Consider the following 15,378-nt stretch of genomic DNA (forward strand, 5'->3'; position numbering starts at 1 on the left):
CCTTCTTACCTCTCTCTCTCTCTTTTTTAATATAGTGTTCCTTTTATGTTGAATGACATTACCGTAGCTCTCTGCTTGGTGATCTCCTACTGCCCCTTAAAGACGCAGATAAAATATACCACTTTGTGAAGACCTCCCCATCCCCAAATAGAACTAATTCCTTCCATCAATCCTTTTCTTGGAAGACTCTCAATAGTGATGGCTAACGCTTAATGAGCACTTCATATGCACCAGTCCCTTTATAAGCAACTGTCTTTTAATCTTCGTGTCAACTTTATGAGGCAACTACTATTATTATCCCCAGTTTACAGATGAGACACCTGAGGCTTTGAGAAATTTAGTAACTTGTCCAGGGTCTCAAAGCTAGGCAGAGACAGAGCCATGGCCTAAACCCATGCCTTTTTGATCCTCTAAGTGACATAAATGACTCCCGGACCTACATAGATATATGTGATTTATGGTCACATCAATTACAGTTTGGTATGCATGCCCTCCCAAGCAAAAATGTGAGGTTCAAGATGGTAAAAATGACAACCCTTGTAAAAGAATAATTCTTAAAAATTCTGACTCTCACACAGATATAAAATGAATACTTGTTAAAAATTTTATATACCTCATTAATAAACAAGGGAACCAAGAAATTTGTTATAACAGATTTATAGGAGGACCACAAATTTATATGGAATAAAAAAATGTTGAAATGAATTCACAAATGGATGCAAAACTAGAGGGGGGGAGTCAATTGAACCTCCACTGGACAGAATTTATTTGCATCTGTAGATAAGAATTTTTTGCATTGCCTTCACTTATCTCCAAGTTATAAAGTTGTATAATAGCCCACAGACTAAGGCCTATATCCCTGTGGGATCAGATAATGCCTGGAGGCTTTATCATTCCATGAAAAGGATGATCACTCCAGTCTTAAATTTTTCCCTATACCTTTGAGAAACAGTATTACATAACAAAGGGCAGAAGCTCGTGGTTTAGATAGGCTCTGAATCCAAAGTACCAAGCTTACTTTTGTGACCTTGAATAAAATTTGGAAGGAATACAAAAAAGTTCACATGCTTGGCCGGTGTGTGCATGCACACACACATGCATCCTGCAGAGAAAGATCTTGAGGGGATTAAATGTAATAATACAGGAAAAGCCCCTGGCACATAGTAGATACTACTAAATTTCAGGTATTATTATTAGTAATAAAGTGTCATGTAGTTGTTGCTTAATAAATGTTGAGTGACAAAATCAAGAGTGGACAGACTTTCCTGTTAAGGTCCAGATAGTAAATATTTTAGGCTTTACAAGCCATATGGCATCTGTCACAACTGTGAAACTCTGCTGTTGTAGCTCAAGAGCAGCCATAATAATATTTAAACAAATAATATAATTGTGTTCCAGTAAAACTTCTTTCTAAAAACATGCACTAGGCTGGATTTTGCCTTTGGGCTACAGCTTGCTGACCCTGGACTAAATGATTAAAATGGCTAACTCAGAAGCTTGGGGTGAAGGACTAATTGCTAGTCACACCTATTGGTAGACTTTGCCGATGTCACTCAACAGGGAAACCTGGGCGGAGGTTGGCCAGTGCTAATCTGAAGTTGTAACATGGGAGAAGGCATTTCCCTTTGTTATTATTCAAAGTAAATCGACTACTGGATATGCAGTCAGACCTAGATTTTAATGTTTTTTCTACCACGTACTAGCTGGGTGATCATGGGCAAGTTACCCATCAGGTCTGTACCTTGGATACACCAACCCTGAGGTAACCATGGGGAAATGTAAACTGTGAAATACTCTACCAAGGTAGTAAGTACTAACTGCCGGAGAGGGAAGTAGTCCTCTATTGATTCTACCATTGTGTGGGAACTATGTAATTTCTATGGTTGAATAGTAGACTAGCTATTTCAGCTAGTAAAGATGTAAGGTAAAAACGTTCTCTCATTGTCATGAATCAGTCTCCAGAATAACATATATTGAGTCTGAAAATAATTGTATTGGATTAGTCTTGAAAGGTCTTTAGATGTTGGTATCATGTTAAGTTGCCTTACAAATAAGCAGTTGAAATGGACTTACATGATGTCCCATATATAGCTAAAACTGGTCTTTCTGCCTTAGGGACAACTGATATTTTTGAAAGTAAGTCAATAAACTCAACCCAAAGTTGGAAAAAAACATTAAGGACCATTAAAACCCAACATCTGGCTCCACACTTTAAAGAAGGCCCATTAGCCATGCAAATATGAAGTTACCTGCACTTCTGATAAGCACAATTAACTAAATAATGAATTCCATTAACAGCTACTTGTGAGACATTAAGACTTGGAAAACTTGGCTTTGATGAGTTGGGAAGTAGAAGAAGACAATAGAATTTGGTTTCCTTTGGCAGAGTTTAAATACAAGAAAACCCCACTTTCTATCAGTTAGATCCAACATCATCTCATGAATATCCCTCCAACATTTAAAAAGTAAATGGTTGTGTTTTTTATGTCTCTTAACATTCTTTCTACTGGACTGAGCCAGTTGAAGACATGTTTTCAGGTGGATCCAGTGTTCAAAAATGACCCATATTTTGTTCTTGAGGTTGTAATTGTAATGATTAATTATTAATTTAAAAAACTGTGTGCCCCATTTTAGGACAGAATCTGCTCTTAAATCTCTGTGTGTTGTGTTGTGTAAGAGGAGGTTGTAAAGCTGGCGGATGACAGAGCAGACACTGAGCGGTCAGCTTGGGGCAGAGCCACCTACTGGACTTGTGCCTTTGCTTAGTCTGAGTCTCAGGTTCCTCATTTGTAAAATGGGAGAAAGACAGGGCCTACCTGCTGTAGGGATTAAATGAACACTGTCCAGATGAAGGGCATCACATAGCACCTGGCTTTTGAAAACTGTTGCTGTTGCTCCTCATCATTACCATCGTTATTTTCAGCCAAAAAATTCTATGTCAGTATCCAGATGTCTTAGTCAGCTGGTATCACAAATACTATAGACTGGGTGGCTTAAACAACAAACATTTATTTCTTATGATTCCAGAGGCTGGGAAGCCCACGATCAAGGTGCCAGCCAATTTAGTTCCTGGTGAGAGCCCCCTTCCTGGCTTGTAGATGGCTGCCTTCTTGCTCTGTCAAGGTCATCTTTCTTGTGTCTCTTTTTATAAGGACACTAATTCCATTCATGAGGGTTCCACCCTCTTGACCTAGTTACCTCCCAAAGGCTCCACCTCCAAATACAATCGTATTAGGGCTTCAACATATGAATTTTAGGGCAAGACACAGACATTCAGTCTGTAGCATAAGATTAGTGATAAAAAATGGGGACAGGATGAAGCTACAGGAGCTGTAATCATGTAGGATGTTGTAGTTCATTTTTGACTACTTCTCCAGTCCTCGTTTACAGTATACTCACGATAGTTTCTGTTTGTAATATCATCAGGTTTCTATTGCCTTTCCTTCATATCCTCTCCTTTCTGTTTTCACTGGGCTTGGCTTTATCATCATATGCCTAGATTTTTACAGTTAATTTCAAGTTAGCCTCCTTTCCTTTAATGCTCCCCCACCCCCATCCCCATCACCCTCACATCCTGCAGGGGCCACATCAGTTTTCCTAAAGCCAGCTTTCTTTGTGGCCCCCTGCACCTTTCAATGAGTGAAGGAGGAGGAATTTTTCCACAGCCTCCAGGACTGGTTCAGGTCCCACAGTCTGGCTCTCTGTGGTGTGATCCTCAATGCCACCAGCCTTTCAAACCTCCCACTGCTCATTGACACAGTGACTGTGCTCTGGCCATGCCTCTTTACTCACAGGTCCCTGAGTAAGCTCAGTGTTTGCACGCAGTGCCCACTGTTCCCTGGACAGCCCTTGTTTTCTGCCTGACTTTCCAAGTCCTGTGCTTGTTTAAATCCCAATTCAAATTCCAGTTTTAGGCCACTCTCATGCCTCTTCTTTCTGAGTCTAAGATCCTTTGTCCCAGGCATTTGAAATTGACACTCTACCTTGTATTCCATGCCCACTGTAATGTCCCCTGTCCTTCCTAGCCCTCAAGCAATGCCAGACATTTTCTCCTTTACCCCACAGTACCATGCACATCCTTGATTATAGTACTTTGCAAATTGTTTCATAAATCACCTGTTTACATATCGCAGAGACCATCTGGGACTTGGCTTTAGCTGTCTCCCCAGCACTTAGCACAATCCATGGTTCAGAGAAGGCGCTTAACAAATGCCTGTGAAATAACTAAATGACTGAGCAGGAATCAGGCAGGCCAATAAACATTTGTTGAAGACAGGCATACCTAGTTTTATTGTGCTTCACATTATTGCGCTTTGCAGATACTGTGCTTTTTACAAATTGGTGGTTTGTGGCAACCCTGCGTTGAGCAAGTCTATCGGCACCAATTTTCCAGCAGCATTTGGTGACTTTGTGTCTCTGTGTCAGATTTTGGTAATTCTTACAATGTTTCAAACTTTTTCATTATTATTATACTTGTCATAGTGATCTGTGATCAGTGATCTTTGATGTAACTATTGTAATTGTTATGGCGCGCCACAAACCATGCCCCGTATAAGGCGAGGAACTTAATCGATAAATGTTTTGTGTATTCTGACTGCTCCACCAACCAGCCATTCCCCTTTTCTCTCCTCCTCTGGTCTCCCTATTCCCTGAAACACAACAGTATTGAAATTACAACAGTTAGTAACCCTGCAATGGCCTCTAAGTGTTCAAGTGAAAGGAAGAGTCGCACGTCTCTCACTTCAAATGAAAAGCTAGGAGTGATTATGCTTAGTGAGGAAGGCATGTCGAAAATCAAGATAGGCTGAAAGCTAGGCCTCTTGCCCCAAACACTTAGCCAAGTTGTGAATGCAAAGAAAAATTCTTGAAAGAATTTAAAAGTGCTATTCCACTGAATACATGAATGATAAGAAAGTGTAACAGCCTTATTGCTGAGTGGTCTGGATAGAAGATCCAACCAGCAAGATTAGGCTTTCGCTTTCCTTTAAGTGAAAGCCTAATCCAGAGCAAGGCCCTAACCCTCTTTAATTCTGTGACGGCTGAGAGAGGTAAGGAAGTCACAGAAGAAAAGTTTGGAGCTAGCAGAGGTTGGTTCGCGAAGCTTAAGGAAAGATGTCTCCATAACACAAAGGTGCAATGTGAAGCAGCAAGTGCTGATGCAGAAACTGCCACAAGTTATCCAGAAGATCTAGCTGAAATAATTAATGAAGGTGGCTGCACTAAACAACAGATTTTCAGTGTAGGTGAAACAGCCTTATATTGGGAGAAATGCCATCTAGGGTTTCCATAGCTAGAGAGGAGAAGTCAATGCCTGACTTCAACCTTCAAAGGACAGGGTGACTCTCTTGGTAGGGGCTAATGCAAGTGGTGACTTTGAGTTGAAGCCAGTGCTCCTTTAGCATTCTAAAACTCCTAGGGCCCTTAAGAATTATACTAAATCTACTCTCCCTGTACTCTATAAATAGAACAACAAAGCTTGGATGACATGGTTATAAACCATGTTTATAACATGGTTTACTGAATATTTTAAGCCCAATGTTGAGACCTACTGCTCAGAAACAAAACAAAACAAAACCTCCTTTTCAGAATAAGACTGCTCACTGACAATGCACCTGGTCCACCAAGAGCTCTGATGGAAATGCCCAACGACGAGATTCATGTTGTTTTCATGCCTGCTAACACAGCATCCATTCAAGTTTGTGGATCAAGGAGTCATTGTAAGAAATACATTTTGTATGGCTGTAGCTGCCACAGATAGTGATTCCTGTCATGGATTTGAGCAAAGTAAATTGAAAGTCTTCTGGAAAGGATTCATTCTTCTAGATGTCATTAAGAACACTTGTGTTTCATGAGAAGAGGTAAAAATATTAACAGTAACAAGAGTTTAGAAGAAGTTGATTCCAACCTTCATGGATGACTTTGAGAGGTTCAAGACTTCAGTGGAGGAAGTAACTGCATATGAGGAACTACCAAGAGAACTAGAATTAGAAGTGGAGCCTGAAGATGTGACTGAATTGCTGCAATTTCATGATAAAAGTTTAATGGATGAAGAGTTGCTTCATATGGATGAGCAAAGAAAATGGTTTACTGAGATGGAATCTACTCATGGTGAACATGCTATAAAGACCGTTGAAATGACAACAGAGGATTTAGAATATTATATAAACTTAGCTGATTAAAACAGTGGCAGGGTTTGAGAGGACTGACTCCAGGTTTTTTTTTTGTTTGTTTTTTTGTTTTTGCGGAACACGGGCCTCTCACTGTTGTGGCCTCTCCCGTTGTGGAGCACAGGCTCTGGATGTGCAGGCTCAGTGGCCGTGGCTCACGGGCCCAGCCACTCCACAGCATGTGGGATCCTGCCGGACCGGGGCACAAACCCATGTCCCCTGCACTGGCAGGCGGACCCTCAACCACTGCGCCACCAGGGAAGCCCCTGACTCCAGTTTTGAAAGAAGTTTTACTGTGGATAAAATGCTATCAAACAGCATTGCATACTACAGAGAAATTATTTGTGAAAGGAAGAATCAGTAGATGAAACAAACTTCATTGTTGTCTTATTTTAAGAAATTGCCACAGCCACCCCAGCCTTCAGCAGCCACCATCCTGATCAGTCAACAGCCATCAGCATCAAGGCAAGATCCTCCACCAAGCAAAAAGATTACAACTCCCTGAAGCTCAGATGATAGCATTTTTTAGCAATACAAAATTTTTTTTAATTAAAGCATGTACATTTTTTTTTATTTTTAGATATGCTATTGCACGCTTTATAAAGTATAGTGTAAACATAACTTGTATATGCACAGGGAAACAAAAAAAATTCTTGTGATATTCGCTTTATTGTGATGGTCTGGAATCGAACCCACAATCTCTCTGAGGTATGCCTGTCATGAACTGACAGATCAACTGCAGAATGCTTAAAGGAAACACGCTTGTTGCTTCTTTGTCTTCCCGAACTTGCCATGGCACCTGGCATGTAGGTAGATGCTTAAGAAATCGTTACTGGCTGACTACCTTACCGACTGACTGTGTGGAATGACAGGCCTTCAGTACAGTGTCACGTGCCTTGTTTTTTTCAAATGCAAGGCCAGTATCCAGAAGTGTAAGCCGATTAACCTGATGGTTAGGTTAAAAGAATAGGAAACATTTAACCCCAGACAACACATTTCCAGTGGGATACTTATGACCCAACCATATGCCATCTGAGAGGCTTCAGTGGCTCCTACAGTAGCTAGCCTGACGGGCACCAAAACCCCTCCAGTGGGACCAACAGAAGGACCAGGAATTCTTATCGCGTGCAGTGCGTGAAGAATTAAATTGTTACCACTTAATATTCATTGAATGTCAGCGCTGTACTTTTGTACTCGGAAAAAAATAGATGAGACACGAGACACACTCCGTGCAGTGGGCTTTGTTAGCTCTAATTAGTTGGTAGTAGAACAGTGCTGATACAGCAGTTCAGCAGTTAAAGGAAAGCAGTGCCCTCGGTACAAATGTGAGTATATTTATGCATCTGGTTCTGTTATGCTTCCTTACTGTGTTTCAGTACTGTTACTGTTCTGGGGCATGATGGCTAAACTGGGAGAGTTTTACCAGCTCAGAGTTGTAGAAAAACAAGAACAGCCCCATTTCTGAAGGAACTATTTAAATCCCACATCCTTTAATGTTTGTTTTATTGTGGTAACTGGGATTCTGGCTTCTTTGTTCTCTTGTACACTACAAATACCTGGGAGCTCCATCTGTGGCCCTAAATTGCAGTTTCACTTCTTTTTATATGTAAGGTCTGGCTAATAGTGATTATATTTGGATGGATCTGGACTGTGTTCACCTTTGCATTGTCTGGAGACCAGAAAGTAAAACTGCAAAGAGAAAGAACATGTTTTAAGCTGCTTGCAAGACTGACTTGTTTCTGAGGTCTTGCACAGATTCCTAGTGGTGTAGGAACGAAGCAGCTAGTCATCTGGGCATCACTTGGTCCTGCCTCTCTTTTCATACTTGAAGAACAGAGGCTATAGGAGGGAAAGTGACTTGCCCAGGGTCACATAGCTAATTGATGACCAATGTAGTTGGGGTGTAGGAAGGCCCTGGACACCACAACCAGAGCTCTTTTTTTTTTTTTTGCGGTATGCGGGCCTCTCACTGCTGTGGCCTCCCCCGTTGCGGAGCACAGGCTCCGGACGCGCAGGCCCAGCGGCCATGGCTCACGGGCCCAGCCGCTCCGCGGCATATGGGATCCTCCCAGACCGGGGCACGAACCCGTATCCCCTGCATCGGCAGGCGGACTCTCAACCACTGCGCCACCAGGGAGGCCCCCAGAGCTCTTTTTAATGAGGCTTGTCTCTCAACTAAAGTAGCCCCTCTAACGACACCTGTATTTGGAAACATTCACAATCAGTCTGACTTGACATCTCTGAGAATGAGAAACACTCTTTATTATCTTTACCAATATTCTAAAAACCAAATTTTATATTGCTTATTTTCCCTATGAACTATAACATGTAGTTTTTGAAGTTTTAAGAGACTCCATTCAACTGGATAATGTACATAAGAATTGAGGGTGTCAGTGTATGGAGCCCTAAAACTTGGATAGTTTTGACAATTAATTCAAATAATTTTGAGCAGTCTCTCTAGATATTAATGGCTACAAGAGTTTAGGTGGTTGATTTGCTCTCATTTTATAATTTTTATCATCTTTTTCTCCAAGTGCAGATATATTTTTAGGTTCCAAAATTAAGTTGGTAGAAAGAGAAGTGAATTGGAAGTTAGAAAACTTGAGTTCTAGTTCTGTAGAGTGGACAAACCTGAAAAAATTTTAGTACTTACGTATTTCTTTTAATGTGTCATTGAAAAATACAACATGTATCCACGTCATGACTTCATAGATGATACTGTTTAGGGCAAAACTAAAAAAAAATGTGTAAAAGCTGTAAGACGCTTAACAAAAATTAAGTAATAGTATACACAGAAAGGCAAAAACTGTGAAGAAGATATTCAAAGAAGAGAAACACAGGATTAGATCATCTCTGAAGCCCTTCCAATCTAAAAATTCTGTCACTGTACTAACTTAAGCCTGGTATTTATTTATTCATTGTTTTGCTGGCAGGTTTTGCATATCTTTATCAAACAGTCAAGTGGAGAAGGGACTGAATTCTTATGTCTAGGGAGGATGGTGTAACATCACAAACCTAATTTTAACTCTCATGCCATCTGAATTTTCAGGGTAAAAAAATGAAAGCTTTAATATCACATTCGAAAACTTTTTAAAGTCAGTGGAATGCATAAGCACAACATTGGGGTTTTCAAGTGGAATGGGGGATGATAAATACATAGAAATCCTGATAAAATGTTTTGTAAGGGTTATAGTCTACTCTGACGCTGAATTATAAGCTAATTGTGTACAATAGGCTTTTACTGCACTCTTGGCATAAAGAAGAAATCCATGTCATAACAAACCACATGATTACAGCTTTTCTGAAGATCTGTCAATAGGACTTGCAACACTGTGTACATTTGTTATTGGAAAATATATCAAATATGGCCAGAAGAGGATTCCATAGTGGAAGCAATAATATTATCATATTATTTTTTTATGGGTAAAAAACTCTAACGGGTCAAGATGGAATAAATGAGAATGTTTTATTTGTTTGAATAGGCCATGGGATATATAAACACTTGACAATCAAGCTTTAAGAACAAGATTTGAGGCTTGGCACAAAACCTGGAGACTTAATTGGAAAACCATTTAAGATGTTAACTCAGGCCTCCCCTAGGAAAGTCCTCCAGGGCGTCCAGCTCTGTTGGTTCTCCATCGCCTGTACTAGCCTTTGTATCAGATAAACAGCTCACTGGCCCATGAATCCTCGTGGCCCATGAATTCTGACACTATAGATGGAGGGGTTCTGACCAATCAGGTCGTATTCAGGAGATCACTAGGATTCTGGGAGCACTTGACATCCTATCACGCAAGGAGAAGTTGAACAAAATGTGGCCACTCAACTAGGTTAGGGAAGATTTCAGGGGATTGTAATACATGTCCTCAAATATTTGAAGAATTGTCAAACGGAAAAGGGACTGAATTCTCCTTTGCTATTTCAGAGTGCAGAACTAGGATTAAGAAGGAAGTCACAGGAAGGAAGTGAATGTTTTTATTGACTGTGGATTATGTGCCCAGTGCTGTGCTGGCTGTTGTTTGTGTGATCTCCTTTAATTTCACCAAGTTGTGTGGTAGCTGTTATTATCTCCTTGTAACAGAAGGAGAGATGGAGGTCAGAGAAACTAACTACTACTACTAATAGTAGTAAAAATACTACCACTAAATTAAAAAAAAAACAAAAACCAAAAACCCTAGCATTTATTGTCTGCTGTGTGTCAGGCACTGTTCTAAGTACATTATTCTTGAGTACACTATTTGTACATTATTCTTTTTCATCCTCATGGCAATCCTATGAGTACCGCATGGCAGGTACTATTTGTATACTCATTTTATTGGTAAGGAAACCAAGGCACAGGAATTAAGCACATTGCTTGGTGTCACACTGTTAATAAATGTGGAGTGGGATTCAGAGCCAGATTGTCTGGCTTTATAGCCAAACATGCCCCACCCTTACGTCATTCTGCATCTTTACTTTCAGAGCATGTGCTGTGTGCCAATCTAGTGCCTGACAATTTATATCCTTATAGTAATAGAATAGACTAGGCATTATTATTCCCATTTTACAGATGAGGAGAAAATTGAGGCTTAAAGAATGAAATAACCTGCCTGAAACAAATAGCTCGGCCAAATTGTTACTCAGTCTTCAGACTCCAGGCCAAGTCACTTTGGACCATGCTCAGCTTTCTCAGAGTTTCTGGATCGGAAACTTTCTAGCAAGTAGAGCTATCAATAACCAGAATGGGCTGCCCTGGGGGAGGAGAGGGGACTCAGGATCTCCCCTTCTCTGGAAACGCTGGAGAGAAAATTTATGTTGGCTAGGCAGGGAAGGGATAGAGGAGATTCAAGCTTCATATGAAGAATTGAACCCGATGCTCCCTAAGGTTTTGTCCAGCTCTGGGATTTTATGATGCTGTGTTTTCTTCTCATCTTCCCATGTCATCTTGTTTTCCCCTGGGTGTACTCAGATGTACGTGCAAATCTCAGTCTGCTATTTGAATCTAGCTCTGGGGGTTAGATTGCCTTGGTAAGAGACTCACTTGCTAGGATATTTGACATGATTCCCTAGGGGAAATGTTAGGTCATGTGAGAAGTCAGCAGCATAAGCAGTAAGCGGTAAGGTTGTTAGCTAAGAAGGAAAATGCAGCGGGAGGGTCTTCCCACAATGTGAACAGGTAGATCTTCCCATAGCAGTCAGGGTCTCCCTTAAACTTGCTTTCACAGGAAAATGTTTGGCTGTCTTGCCTTTTTCAAGGCGTTTACCTAATGCCCAATTTGGAAATAGTCGTTTCCCTAGGGTTGTCTCAACTTTCATTATATCCATGGCAACTTGCCTACTCTACTAGATATCTTATTTTCAGCTCTGAATGTCTTTGGGTGGAAATGCCTTCCTTCCTATGACCCCCCAGGTGATATTTGTCATGTTATTCAGTGTGGCTCTGACAGGCTGCACCATCTTGTCTTCCTGTACTTAGTCCTGTGCATGACAAAGAACATCAGTGTCTCTGGGTCAGGGGATGTATGTAAATGCTGCATCTGCATCTTTATATCCCCCAATTCCCCAATCTTCTACCTTGAGTCAACCCTCCATATCTCTCCCCAACATCTACTAATTGTTTCTCTTTGATGACATCAGGTTGGTGGTGTTGATGGGTGGGCCCTCTCAGCCCTCCTGTGTCCCTCTGACTCATTGTTTTATTTCAGCTGAAAGCTGACAAGACACATTTTTCTTCCTTCTTCCTCTCCCCTCTTTTTTTTTTTTTTTTTTTTTATCCCTTGGCCTTTATTTCACTGTTAATGATGTTGGACATTTGAGTGTTTCTCTGGAGGAGGCAGGAAGGTGGGGAAAGATGTTGAAGCCACTCAAAAATTTGACTGGTGTTTCAATAGTCATAGAAAGTTATCTCCCAGCAGAGAGCTAAAAAACATATGTACCACATGATGATTCACTTCTCTAAACTGAAGAGGTTCATAGCATACATCTGTGCTCCTTTCTGCTTTATAAATTCAAAATGATGACTCTGATGTCCCTCTGATAAATTCAGATGGACTCCTAAAGGATTTTTATGCAGTAGTTGTGTCCATAGCTTAACTGAGTTGAGGAAAGAAAGAAACGGGATTGTTTATACTTTACCATCAGGGTGAGAACTGAACTGGAAAATAAAGATATATAAATATTGAATTTATTCATATAAAGTCCAGTGGTTTCATTCAGATGTTGGTGGTTTCAGTGCACAGTCCCATTCTAGCGAGTATCTTAACTTTAGGTATAAGAATAGAATATTACATATCACTTTCAGAGGGTGACAGTCTGCTGCGGCAGGGAACAGTCCTTCATTCCCTGGTCAAACTACTTTTAGAAGATAGGCAATATCAACTGATACAATTAGAATCACTGAGACCGAGTATAATAGAGTCTCAGTAATGGAAAGGCAGACAAACGTTTTTATATATATTTTATTTTAACTATTTATTTAGTTTTATTTATTTATTTGGCTGTGCTGGGTCTTAGTTGCTGTACACGGGATCTTCATTGCCGCATGTGAACTCTTAGTTGCGGCATGTGGGATCTAGTTCCCTGACCAGGGATCGAACCTGGGCCCCCTGCATTGGGAGTGCGGACTCTTAGCCACTGGACCACCAGGGAAGTCCTTATATATATTTTTAAAAATCAACATTGGATATAATCATGAGGGTTTCCAGGTTACTCATGAGATCTCAGTGGATTAGTGAATTTTCTCCATGGTAACAGCATTGTTAATTTCTAATCTTTACAGGAAAAATCCTTTTTTTTTTTTTTTTTTTGCAGAAGTTAAACTTTCTTTTTGGGTTTCCAATGAGATTCACTGTGTTCACCAGTTCACAGTCCCTCCGTCCTTTCTTTCTTCTTCCAGCTCTCCTTTCTTCTTCCTTACTTTCCTTCTTCTCTGACAAAGATAAAATAAAATTAAAAGATTAACCATTAAAGAAATGCAGGACTATCCAGGTTGTATACTGATGTCTTTATTTCCTTCACGAAAATTGCCATTGTTCAAACAGATTGTTTCTTTTTTAAAAAGTGGAAAAAGGAACAAAAAATTAAACAAAGCCTTTAGAGGCAACATGTACAGGGAATCTTGTGTTGAGCTTTCCCTGTGTTCTCTGCTGCATTTTAATGACCCAGGGTGGGGCAGTGATATGAAATATTGTTCCTTATTTAACATTTTACACTTTCATCTCCACATTGTGTATTTGCTTCTCTTGTGACCTTTTCGTTGCATTGGTAACTGCTTCTTTTCACCCATAATCCAAAGTAAGTGTACCTTCCTGCAGAGAAATTACAGGAAGCTGTCAGTGTAGAGTTAATATAGTTAAAGCACCCTTAACTCTACTATAAACCCCTTAAATAATTAAAACTGTATGCTTGAAGAGTCAGATTTGCATTTCTTTACCAAGTTTATTTAGCACACTTTGTTACACTCAATTAAATGAGAATGTTCTGTTTCACTTTCTTTGCTTCGGGTGGATCATTTTGCCTTTTGCTTCTTGTGCCCTAGTGGTAATTTCACAGTGCTTATGTCTCTAAAACTGAACATATATTAATGCATATGTAGATCTATACACACCCGTTAAAAGGTTTACTATTTGTACTGAATAGAATCTTTGCCCAAGGCACTTGAGCATTCCAAGTAACCTAAGGTGTAACTGGGACAGCAGATAATTCACGGTGGTAAAGAAGGAACTGGACAGAGTTGTTGGAACATCCAGTGTTTTATTTAAAAAGCCCTGTTGCTTCGGCATCACCTTCCGTCCCCACAGTTTGATTTGTGAATCTCCCTGCGAAAACAAGAAGATAAAAGGTGTTGAATGGTTCTAGAAAGGAAATTAAATACAAGTACTATGACGCTTCACATCTCAGTTGGCAAAGCATGTGCAGAATGTTCTTCATAAATTAGTTCATTGCTTAAGTTATGCATGTTTAAGGAGGAATACATTAGTTATCCATTTCCTAATGAGTAGTGGGATCAATTGGAGCTTGATGAGAGAGGAAAGAGCCTCATTTTACTTCCCCAGTTGGGTTCAATATCCCTAAACTTCACCATTAATCACTCTCTCAGCTTCCTGAGTTATTTCTGACTCTACGTGTAAGATAGTCTGGCCTTTTAATTTTCCTACCAGGTAAGTAAGACTTTTTGAATTTGCCCAGTGGGTTTGTAGACGGGAGATGCTGTCTCCTTTGCACCCAGAAGTGTTCCTTGTTACAATGGGCCCTTCTGTCTTTGCATCAGTTTGTCTGGGTGTGTTCACGGATAACAGTCAATATGTATGTGCGATGACAATTACGAGGGTTCTAATATGTTTAACTGTTATGGGATCTGTTATGTCTACTTTAGGGTCGACCCCATCCCATATGACACTCCAAAACCAGCGGGCCACACGCGGTTTGTCTGCATCTCAGACACACACTCCAGAACAGATGGTATCCAGATGCCTTATGGGGACATCCTTCTCCACACAGGCGATTTCACCGAGCTGGGACTGCCCTCAGAGGTTAAGAAGTTTAATGACTGGTTAGGTAAGGAATGATTGCGTTCTGGCGCCCCCAATTAACCTTTCCCGTCCGAGTGTCACTCACTGCGTCCTAATTGAATTAGAGCACTTGGAAGCTAGCTCAGCCATTTCTCGTATGAAATGCAGTGGTGTCTAGCTTTAATCCAATTCTGTTAATTAAAGATGAATTTTTAGATATTTAATTTTACTGTGCATCCTTTCAGTGCCTGGCCTCGGTGGCTCTGGGGCAAAGGGATGGAAAGCTTTGAAACCAATCTCATCTCACTCATTCTGCTTTAATGAGGGCATTCATTGGCACACATGAGACGTAGAATCATATTTTTAATTCATTGGCTCTGCAATCTTTCCCAGATATTATGAGTGAAGACCTACTAGTAAGAGACCGTTTCTAAGGAATGAAAGAGGATGTAAAAGCCCTTATATAAAGGGAGGGTCCTAGCACAGGGCTGCTTGGGGGCAGCTTTCCCAAGTGAACCAGAAGGGTGTCCTAAGACCCCTGAAAAGATAAGATGTCCTGCTGTAAAGCTCCAAAAATTTGGAATACGAAACCACCCTCCTCCACTCTGTGGAAAGGGTAATAGCAACTTTGTGGTTTCTGTAGGGGCACCCATGGGTCGGGGTTATGGGAAAAATGTTGGCTCCTGGGTCAGGCAGTTGCCAAATATTAGCATTACAAGGCA

At 40.6% G+C, this 15,378-nt stretch overlaps 1 protein-coding gene across 1 annotated transcript in view; it reads left to right on the forward strand.

Annotated features, from left to right (window-relative positions):
* Nucleotides 1-15,378, forward strand: part of MPPED2 (metallophosphoesterase domain containing 2) — a 174,591-nt gene that overhangs the window by 34,218 nt on the left and 124,995 nt on the right. Inside the window, exon 3 of the mRNA XM_082628448.1 lies at nucleotides 14,521-14,702. Within this exon, the coding sequence (XP_082484574.1) occupies nucleotides 14,521-14,702 (182 nt within the window). The remainder of the gene's footprint in view (nucleotides 1-14,520; nucleotides 14,703-15,378) is intronic.

The sequence above is a fragment of the Mesoplodon mirus genome (genome assembly GCF_964341445.2).
Source record: "Mesoplodon mirus genome assembly, chromosome: 7".
NCBI lineage: Eukaryota > Metazoa > Chordata > Mammalia > Artiodactyla > Ziphiidae > Mesoplodon > Mesoplodon mirus.